This window comes from Diachasma alloeum, unplaced genomic scaffold (genome assembly GCF_001412515.2).
Source record: "Diachasma alloeum isolate Michigan unplaced genomic scaffold, Dall2.0 Dall_scaffold_78908, whole genome shotgun sequence".
Lineage (NCBI taxonomy): Eukaryota > Metazoa > Arthropoda > Insecta > Hymenoptera > Braconidae > Diachasma > Diachasma alloeum.
Window position 1 is genome coordinate 161,157 of NW_021683643.1, and position 11,581 is coordinate 172,737.

The 11,581-nt window shown below is 37.9% G+C and overlaps 1 protein-coding gene across 10 annotated transcripts in view; it reads left to right on the top strand.

The window, feature by feature from the left end:
- LOC107047867 (uncharacterized protein CG43867) overlaps positions 1 to 11,581 on the top strand; it is a 77,572-nt gene that overhangs the window by 51,144 nt on the left and 14,847 nt on the right. For 8 of the 10 annotated variants that reach the window (XM_015270742.1, XM_015270748.1, XM_015270744.1 and 5 more), the window contains one exon: positions 5,212 to 5,274. In XM_015270742.1, coding sequence (XP_015126228.1) covers positions 5,212 to 5,274 — 63 coding nt within the window. Of the gene's footprint in view, positions 1 to 5,211; positions 5,275 to 7,340; positions 7,566 to 9,764; positions 9,795 to 11,581 lie in introns of those variants that run through there. The other 2 variants (XM_015270752.1, XM_015270751.1) reach the window with 2 other exon arrangements.

Here is an 11,581-nt window from a genome sequence, read left to right on the forward strand (position 1 = left end):
TTTTCAATGAATTAAGAATAAGACACCTCAAATTTCTTGATAGCTGTGAATTCTCGGAATCGGAAAACACCCGATAACTTTGAAGCTCTTGTGGTATTACAAGTGAATATTTCTCTCCGTGCATGCTACCAATAACTATTCAACTGTTCAACGGGCACATTTTGAGTGCGGCTATGAGTATGATCCGCCATTCGATTTTCTCCCATTAGAAATTACTCTTGCCGCAGTAAAAAATAATTTTATATTTTTTCCGTGCATGTCTTCATGATTCCTCATTGCAATGGAGTAGACAATTTGGCTCGTGAGAGTGGCCATTTCACGGCTGAAAATTTTCCACTCCGAGATGTACTCAATGGGTCGTCGGACACGTGTGTGTCCCGGTGATATTAGCAGCCCTTATACTCGACTCTTTGAGCATAAAAAGGGGCAATAAAACACACGAGACGCATCTGGGTTGTGGGGCATTACAACCCACCGAGCTCACTTCTTTATCTGGAGCTCAGGGAGGAAGAGTGGGTTGGCGTCGTCATCCCTCTCTCACTCTCTGCTATCCCTAAGCGATTTCTCAAACGCTCGCTTCGGCTATGTCGTTGCCAGGCTCTTCCTCTGGTCATAAGCCGCAGCTTTCAACCTCTCTCGGCCCTTTTTCATTTTTTTTCCTTTCATTTTGTGCTTCACTCCCTCCGCCCTCTGCTGATAATACCAGCTTAGTTCCCTCTGTGACTGGGCATTTTATTATAACCTAATGACGAAATGAAAAAGACGAAAATAATCGGGAGGTGCACGAAGAGAAAAGTTGAAGGAAAATTGGCCAGAAACTCACGACTAATTTTATGGTCTGAAACGTAATCGTGGAGCGTAATGTAATTTAAGAGTAGTGGTAGTAGTAGTATTTTATTGCGCTATTGAATAAATAAATTCATAAATGCAAAATGTAATAAGAAAATACGTTGCGTGGGGGACATTTCACACCTGAGTTTTATCATTTTTTCCCAATTTCCATAAAATGACTACATTTTTATTCTCGATTTTTATTTTTGAGTACTGAGGCACGAATATCAACTCAAGGGCTTTCGTGGACAATGGTATATAGACATTGTTGTAAGAGTGACATTCAATTCGATTTGGGGGAAATTTTATTTATGAAATTTGAAACTTTATGTAGGATTTCAGGTAATTTATAAGTTGTTAGTACAAGTATGATGGAAATGTCACAACCTACTTGCATTCTCCATCGAATGTGGATATCCAGTACTTTTTTTTCGGGCGTAATTTTTTATGAAATTCCAAAGAAATTTTAATATTTCAGAACAAGTTACATGATAGTAATTTTTTGGAGCAAGTGAAGAACGCTCAACATTCCTTTCGCATTTTTTCCCGATAGTATTTTCGCAGAAAATGCCGAAAGTACTATCAGGAAATAATTTACATTTCATGGACATTGCAGTAGAAATTCTCACAGGAGAGCGATATTAAATTCGATTTAGGACGGAAAAAAATAATGAAATTTGAAATTTCACTGAACATTCCATAGAATTTCAAATTGTTTAGTAGCGAAAAGCCAAGAATTCCCCAACTGCCACTGAATTTCCAATGAATTGAAACTCCAATTATAAATTTTCCTGAATTTCTATTAATTTTCATGTAATAATTAAGCTAAAATTTGCAGTTTTCATTGATTCTTTCAACAAATTGTGAATTTTCAATTACGAAATTCCTTAAATTTTCAGAGGAACTGTCACTTGACAAAAGCTTCCAAAAATATCCACCGGAAATTCAGTCAGAATGTTCAGTGAACAGACTTTCCCTCCACGATTCCATGAGTTTTTTTGTAATTTCCCCTCAACTTTTTTTTCCGCGTGCAATCGAGATAAGGAAAATTGAAATTATGAGTATAAGGGAGAGAAAGAGAAGGGGGTGAGTCAATGAACCTTGATTGCCGTGGCAAAATCAACGGAACAATCTGGCTCGTGAATAGCGCGTCATCTTCGCTGTTTCCATCCGCGAGTTTCTCTCATCCCCCGGGGGAGAGGTTCAGCCCTTCCAGACTCGGTAAAACCGCGACATGTAGTTAGTACTGGTGGTTATGTATATATACTTGGGATTGTAATTAATGTATGAGCCTCTGGAGATTGAAGGATTTGGGCTGAGGGCTTTGAGTCGATATCCGACGCCTCGAGAGTTGCCAACAAATTTTAATTTTAATTAAAGTTTTGGGGGGAGGGTGGAGGGAATGGGGTAATGAGGGAATTCTTTTGATTCAGAATCTGCGGTGAGTGTTTTGAGGAGTTGAGGGGATTCATTGGCACTTGGTGATTTATCCTAAGTGGGTTGATGATACCTGGAGGACTCGAATATCATGAGGTTGCAGTAATAACAGGCAGTGAACATTTCAGTGTCTTGAGAGAAATTAAACTAATTTATTTATTCAATGACGAAGTAGTGAATTGCAATAGAACTCGTCGAGTTATCGCTTATTTCTGTTGAACATGAGGGAGAATCGAGTTGTTTCATGTTCAACAAATATAAAGGTTGCGATAATCCATTGAATTTTGAGTATATTGGAGATTTAAGATGACAGACGCCTGAATTTTTACAATTTTCAGACATTTCTTTCATTACATCACACTGTTAGACAGTTAATCCTGAGATTTAAAGTGAAAAATCCTGAAATTTTTATCAACGACTATTTTACATGAAATTTTCGTGTATTTAATTATTACTGACAAAAAAACCTAATTTTTTGAATATTCAATGGCATTGCGATTTTCAAATCCATATGACAATGAAATTATTCAAACTGATCTGGATCCCCAATGGATTAAACATTGAATTGAATCTGATGTTCAAGTTTTACAGTAACTTTATGAACTCGAGGTCTCGTTGAAATGTCAATGATACCTTAATATGGAAAATTTGATTTTGTTGAATTTCCAAGATGAGTGGGAACACTTCAGGAACGATTTCATCTCAAATTGGATTACAGAAATTGTATATTACTTGAATTACAAAAACATCGGAAATAAAAATGGTGATTTTCATAGAATTGCCATGATTCTTTCAAATTTGCCAGAAACAAATTTACTTGAAACGTCATATGAATCAGTTGTGACAAAACATTTCCAGAATTGCCACATGGAATTTTCTGTTACTGTATTTAATTATCTCAATAACGAGTCATTCTGCAAGGTAAGGAGTCTTGACATTTCCTCATATTAGAACCACTCATTTCCCAGATAATTCAATCATTAGCAGAAATATCAAATTTGACTCGTTTAATTCCTCCACTTGACTCCAGACGTAATTTATATTTCTTCCAACACAGTGAATGATTTCATCCGCTCACGTAAATGTTCTAGTCATCCGTGCAATGGATCTTTTCATTCTGGAAATCTAGGGGAAATATTTATTCCGTTTATCGAACCGAAAAATCTTCGGAAAAATAATAAAGAATTCTGATAAATATGAAAATTGACGGTGATATACATTTGAGCCCTAAAAAATGATGATTTACACGTCAATTCGATGAAAGCATCCGAAACTCCTAGGGGAAATAACATGGGACAAAACTGTCTGAAAATCTAGTGACTCTCAGTATGAAAAGATCTATTTCAAAAATTCTTGAAATGTTGACTATTAACTCACAATCCACATGAAAATTTAATAGATTCTGCCACTGAAGTATCTCCCAATTACGTTGAATTCCAATTAAACTGTAAATTTCAATTTGTACAATAATAATATTTAAAATTTGTGAAAACTGAGGCGACTATGGTTTCGAATCGCCACGATATTTTATTTCCATCCGCATTCGAACTCATTTATTCTATTCATAAACACACACACACATCGTTATTGAAACTTCAACCATAGGTAATTAAATATGAAAGGGAAATTGACTGAAGGCCCCCGGGCAATGGTCAGTTGAAATTTCCGCAAACTTGCAACGAATTTCGATGGAAATAAAAAAACGTATGCAAACATAAAGAGTCAAAAAAAACAAAATGAAATCAGAGATTCAGCAACAATTCAGTCCCAATTCCAATGAAGAACTACAACATTGGAAATTGGTGTACAACTATGGCAATTGAATTAAATGAACTTCTACGCTGGGAGAAAAAATTTGTTCTGCCGAGGAATTATATGTTCCCCGGAGGAGATTTTTTGTCGTTCTGAATCAATTTACTTGTGGACAAGAAAAAAGATTCCGCCAAAACATGACAATTTTCGCAGTAGTAAATGTTCTCGTGAGACATTTACATGTCATTCGGGTAAATATATTCTGCTACACGCGGAGAGAAATATTCAACAAAAATTACGTATCTTTCCCGTAATTCCGGAGCGCAATGTGGTTGTAGGAAATTTAACGGAACTGTCACGTAATTTTTACATAAAATCACGGAATTTTTCCAGAGTGTTCCGTAATTTTTACCGATCATTTCTCTCTGTGCAGAGAATTGTATGAGGCTTCGGTTTTATCAAGTTAATGTTATTGAGTTTGGCCAATAAATACTTATAATTTTCATGCAACAAATAACTAGAGGCCCGCGGGCAATGGTCAGTAGAAATTTCCCAAACTTGCAATGAATTTCGATGGAAATAAAAAAAAATGCAAAACTGAAGAATCAAAAAACAATTTAATTGAAATCAGAGATTCCGAAACAATTAAATCCCAATTCGAATGAAAAAGCACAGCATTGGAAATTGGTATACAACTCATTGAATTAAACGAAGTCCTAACCGTTCATTATTCATCCTAGTACCTGGTCATTCACTTCATCCGGTTTGATGATATCTGAAGTGATAATTTGAATATCACACGATGACAGCAATAACGATGATATCTCGCGGTAGAGTGGTCCCTCTTGTCTCGAGTTTAATCGCATATATCATGATTGACCCAGCGACAGCGCGAATTGCACTCAGAGACCGTGGCGCGACCCACGGATTAACCTCCCTTTTAATTAATTAACGGGGATACATGGGCACTGGTGCCGCCACGCGATACAACCAGCCTATCCGACTATTTGTGGTGTCGTGAGCCGAACGGCCATTCTGGATTACCTCCATATTGTGTGGAATCTGTCCCACCTCGAACCCACATTCCCGGGATGTACTCGAAGTATTGAGGATTTTGTTAATTAATTAATGGGAGGAATTCCGAACACGGAAAAATTCGAGGTAATTAATTGGGTTTTCTCTCTGTTGCAGCTTACCGAGCTCGAGCAGAGGGTGCTCGATGCCGAGGGACGGGCTGACGAGGCTGAGGATAAGGTAAATGTGATTTTTTTTTATCGGGAAAATTCCGGCAGGGGTTGGCAGTTGGGGATGTGGCTGGGATTTACCGTTTGGGGAATGTCGGTATCAACGTTTGCAGGGCGGTTATCATGCTGGGGCTAGTGGATTCACCCTCCTTCTAGTGGTCGGGAGGGTCGAGGGTAGTCGCTGAGCTTACCGACTATCGCTAATCATTTTGATTTGAACAATTTCTTCTTTGGTTGGGAATTTTCAAATAGCGATTTTTATGGACCGAGCCAGACTTCTTCACGGAAAAAACTACTTGAATTGAGTAAATTTTGTACCAAAATCAAGTATATGCATAAAGCTGATTCAAGTATAGTTTATACTCGAATGGGGGATGGATGTTCCAATTCGAGGATGATTATTTCGCATCGGCCCGGGTTGTACCAAGCGCTCTCAAGTGTAATATAAGGGTCAGACGCTAAGTGTGAGAATATAAGAGTCAAAAAGTGGCGGTTAAAAAATGAGGGGCGGAATATTAGAGTCAAAAACTGAGGGCCTGGATGTAAAGGTGGAGGAATGAGGGTCAGAATGTTAGGGTTAAAAAAAGAGGGTCATAATATTAGAATAAAAAAATTAGGGTCAGAATATAAAAGTAAAAAAGTGGGTGTCTGGCAATGAGGGTCATATAAGGGCTAAAAACCGTGATGAAGCATAATATATGACTTATATTTAGACCCTCATTGCCTGACACCCACTTTTTTTACTTTTGTATTCTGACCCTAATGTTTTGACCCTAATATTCAGACCCTCATTTTTTAACCTCCACTTTTTGACCATTATATTCTGACATTTGGTGCCTGACTCTTATATTACACTTAAAAGGGCTTGCTACAACCCGGCCTGATGAAAACAAATGATATTCGAATTGAAATACCCATGCCCCAATTGAGTATAAAATATACTTGATTCAAGTATGTTTTATACTCAATTCAGGTATTTTTTTTTCTGTGTTTAAAAAATTTATTCGGGTTTTCTCAGTGGATAGTATATTGTTGGAAAAATTGCATGAATTTCATTTTATTGAAATTTCACCGGAATTCCAAATTTTTGAGCAGGAGGAAAACGAAAATTTCCCGAATTACGGAAATTTTTAATTAAAACATGAATATTCACCTAAATTTTACTGATTTCTCTTAATTTTTTGGGAATAATTGTACAGAAATTTAGTTTTCGTTCATTTTCTCATCGAATTTTTAGAAAATCGATGAAGTATGTAGTTTTTCAATGAGAAGACTTCTGGAAATCCTACTGGAACTATCACTTGTTCATAATTCCCAAAATATGACAGGGAACATTCAGGCTTAAAATATCTCACAATATCTTACGCATATGTTTAATTTTACGGAGAATGGAATTGCAAATTTTTGAGCAGCAGAAAACAGAAAAATTTCCCAACTTGCTTGAGTTCTCAATCCATACAGGAATATTCAGTACCAGCTTACGTTGAATTTCCAATTTATTTGAAAATTCAAGAATTTATTCACCTGAATTTTCCTGATTTTTTTAAATTTCTGCGCAATAATTGAAATGGAATTTACACTTTCCACTGTTTTTTTCCATTAAACTGTGAATTTTTAATTTAAAAATACCTTGAAATTTCACTACAGTGTTCCGGAAATTGTAGCCAAAAATTTCTTGTTTCCAGTAAAATTTGATTTGAAAAGACTCATGATTCCAACCCGTAATCCTCAGAATAACAAACTTTTCACGTCATTTGCTAGATTTTTCTGCTGAAATCAAGTGGAAAAGGTTATGCTAAGGACAGCCCATAGATTTCCTCGAATAAATAAAAATTCTCTCATTTCCAATAAATTTGTCGTTCTACGGTCCCCTCCGCGGTCTCCACGATACCACTCTTCCTTCAACTTAAAAATCGAGGGGACGTTTGATTTCGCGGTGCTCGTTGTTCTGTTTGAATGCGCATGTTAGACTGCGCGTCGTGCATTGATTTTTGCCAACGTACACATATAAGCGTGTGCCAAGATGGCAGATCGGCAACCCCGGTATCACTATTTTTGTATCAAATACTCATCACGTGACTTTTTTTAAGAAAAAAAAATCGGTAAAATACGGTTATCCTCGAGGATTCACCGGCGAATGTATAGCGTCAGCCGGAGAAATTGACTTCACACGACTGTGATATTTCATCGAATGAAGTTTTACCAAATCGCGTCATTGCATCTCCGTTATCTGAGTTTATCCCAAGGAATACATCGACCTGCTGCTCAATTATGCACCCCACCAGGTGACACTGATGAAAGGTAATTGTAACAGAAATCCTTATCAATGAATCATTCATTCTTGTCGATATCGTAATCATTATTTTCATGGAAATGACGAATTGCATCGGAGTTCTCTCGTCAAAACGATACAGTCACGCATCAAATATTCGTGGACTCGGTCGACAAATTTTTCCTCGATCCCTCAAGTGTTGCTCGCATATGTCTCTTTTTTTTATTATCGAACGTGCGTATAACAGTGTGACTAAGAACGAGGGCAGAGTCATATTGGATATTCACTGGAACCCATCCTTTGTGTGGAACAAATGTTAATGTCGAGGCTTTTGCTGAGTCCTCTGCTGGCGCCAGTATTTTCCCGGTTTTAGAACACGTTTGAGGGTGTCATATTGTCATGGTGGCGGTGAGGATGTACTTTATTTGTCTATCATCAGTTATGTTACTCCTGGCTTTCTATATATCTTGAATTGGACATGTGCCAAAACTCGTGAGTAATCTATGGAGTGACTCTCACTCCTCTTACTTCGTTCATACTCCCTTCATGGATATTTTGAGGCGAAAAAAAATAACACGAATAATGTATACATGTGTCAATCATTCTATTCGAAGAGAGAAAGGAATCCCCAGACGAAGAATGTTATTGTTTTTTAGTAAAAAAAACTTTGTTATTGTTCGAGAAGTTAACGAGATGGGTTATGTGGTTTTATAAGAAACGAGTTTTTTTTCCATTTAGAATGAGATTTCTCAGTCATGCAGTTTTCAATTTCGAATTTTGACAAGTTCTGAGGTATGAAGTTTTGGTTTTTAATTTTAATGCAGAAAAATTCTTGATGGAATTGTCAGATTTACATTAGGAAATATTTATGTTATTTGGGGGAGCAGGAAAAAATTGAATAGAAAAAGCTATCTAATAATATTCTTTAAAAAACAGCATATTAGCTAATAAATTCTATGAATTCTTGTGGAGATTTTATTGCTTTTACACCATGAACATAAATTCCGTATAGTTTCGGCATTTTTCATTCTCTCCTTAGCGAATTCAAGCAAGAAAATGAATAGGAAAGTTGTGAAATTTTTCCGTAGAATCGGAAAAAATCCACTGGAATTCCCCAGCGAACGCAGTAGTTTTGTTAATGAAATTTCTCTGTAAGTATTGTCCCTCTGTAAATCTCAATCCACTGCAAAAGTTGAGAATTCACCGGAAAATTAAATGCCGACAGTTTTCTCCCCTCGACATTATTCTGTTTTTTCAACACAGCTGCTTTTCTTGACATATTATCTGTGAAAATTCCTCGGCATAAATTCCATGTGTTGTTTTTCTCTTTAGAGAATACAAGGAAGAGACTGCAAAAATTCACGGCAAAGAATTTCTATACAAACAATCCCAACAGAATAAATTGTATACAAGCATAAAACACTATTCATTTTTCTATTCGAAAATTGATTGATCTCTTTTAAAAAACTACAGAAGAGCTGCAGAATTTTTTAACAGAACCGACCGAAATTCCAATGCATTGCAATTTTTCTCACACAATTTAATTGACAAATCTGATGATTGAAAATGGTTTCATCTACAGTGTCGTCTGTACCAAACTGTAAAAGATACTTCGATAACCATAAAATCTCAACAGAATAAATTTTCTACAATGATCAAAATCATTGCATAAATGATTGTGCATTTATCTCTCAACCATTTTCTATGAAACTCTTTAAAAAAATCTACAGAAGACTTGACGTAAATTTCAATTGCCTGCAAAAGTTGAAAATTCACCAGAAAATTAAACGCTGACAGGTCTCTCCCCTCGACATCAGAATGCCCAGTATTACGATGTTTGTAAGGGTCGTGCACTCCACCACTTTCTCTCCTCCTCTCCCCCCCCCCCCCCCCCCCCCCCCCCCCCCCCCNCTTCTCCTCCACCCCGTGGAACACCACGATGCGTTGCGTTGGCCACGAGCCAACGTGACTCACCAAGTCTGTGAAACCCCCACAGCTTTCAGTTCGATCTCGAATCTCAATGTAAGCGCGACACACGCAGCAATCTCTCGCCCTCCCCCCCTGCCTTTTTCCTCTCAATCGCTTAATTTCCTCGTCTCGCCTGCTCTCAGTGACTAGAGTCAAGTGTTAAAAGAGACGACACAAGTATCAACCTCTCGAGTTTTTTAAAAACTCTCTTGAGTTTTTAATTCAACATTGATCGTGAGTTATTGGAACAAGTGATAGGGGATAAGTCATCATGGCATCCATCTTTTGTGGTAAGACTGTTATTCCGAGTGAGAGGTCTTTTCTTAATGATAATTAGGGGACTTGAACATCTGCTTCCGGTGTGGACTGCTCATACTTTTGTATTTGATACAGTAGGAGGGATTTTGGGACGATGGTGTGGGGGTGTGGGAGGCGTTAGCCAAGATTAGCTCGTTCAATTCTATCCCTCTGTTTGATATTGATTCTTTGGATGAGACGACGGTGAGGAGAACCCCCCTGGTGTCCGCAATTGTACTTGCATGCATTACAAGTCCATATAAGCAATATCGATTTTTGACAGCTGCCCCCGTGCGACCACTGAACCCGAAGGGGTACCAACTCACGAGGGGTGTCACCCATGTTTCATGGGATAGTTGCCATAAGGATGGCTTTCAGGGGTTATTTACCGGGGGCAGGTTCACCCTGGGAAAAAGACGTTTTCGTTTTTCGAGGAATTGAAAATTTTTCCATCATTTGTGCGTTAAGTGCAAGTTCAGTAGGGATGACGCACTAAACCGGGTCAAGCCGATTTTGACTATTGACTAGTTTTTTACGAATACCTCGGAATCTAAAGGAGATGGAAAAGTTTTTGTCATGACCTTTTTTATAGAGCCAATTGAGGGTTATAACAAAGGTCCTGAGAAAAAATTTGCTATCTCTCTTCGATTCTGAGATATTCATAAAGGATTGGGCAAGAGTAAAAATCGACTTAACCCGGTTTACCGCTTCGCTCCTGAGTTTACGCACGCATGTTCGATAAAATAGCACTGGTCTTCGGCGAGCGCTACACCTCCCACGAATCAAAGAACACTTTTTCCGTACTGACCTTCACTTTTCCTCGTCCGGGGATTGGTATTGGCCCTCCCCCAAACTCGTAAAACTGAAAATCACTACGGAAAAATATCGTTCACGACTAGTGTCATGGAGTTTTTTTACTCGCTTTCGGCTCGAACGCCAACACCACGCGAGTAAAAAACTCCGTGGCACACTGATAGAATGATTCATTTATTCCAAACGAGATTCGTTAACTATTAATGAATGGTAGAGTTAAATATGACCAAATGAATATTCGTTAATAGTTAACGAATGGTTCACTTGAATGGCGAAAGTCAACTCAAACAAGGCTCCTCAAATATACATTCGTTAACTATTAACGAATGAAGATTTGGTGGGACCGAATAGACCCTAACCTCCAACCAAAATCCATTCGTTAACAATAACTAATCCGTTCTATCAGTGCATTCGTCCTGAAATATACTATTTGTCATTTTAGCTGTAAGGCAGGGCGTTACGGACTTATATTATCCAGAATCGTATATTGCGGTACTAGTGTGTAAAGTTCGACTTTCTCACACGCGCGAGTAACATAGTATTTTTCATCACGCTGTGACGAAAAGTAAACTTTTCGGCACGCTCCGCGTGCCTAAAAGTCTAATTTTCGCCACATTGTGATGAAAAATATTGTTCGTAATATACTATTTTGTGGTATCTGCCGAATTCACTGTTCGAAACGGTAGTGGGGGTAATGTGGTTGTTTTTGTGCACGAGTGCGTAAAGTTCCCGAGTTAAATTCACCTCCTTTATTGTGGAAATTCACCCGTTCTAATTAATATTCATACCAAATTTTTGAGAATAATGTGGACTCATTGAAAATGACGACTTTTTGGTGGAAAAAAGAACGCGCAGCGCCACGAAAATGGCGCTTTGCAGGTCCCTCGACACGAAAATTAATATACACACCTCGCCATGGAAAACATATCACCCTCCCCGATATCACCCTCACCCCCCCCCCCCCCCC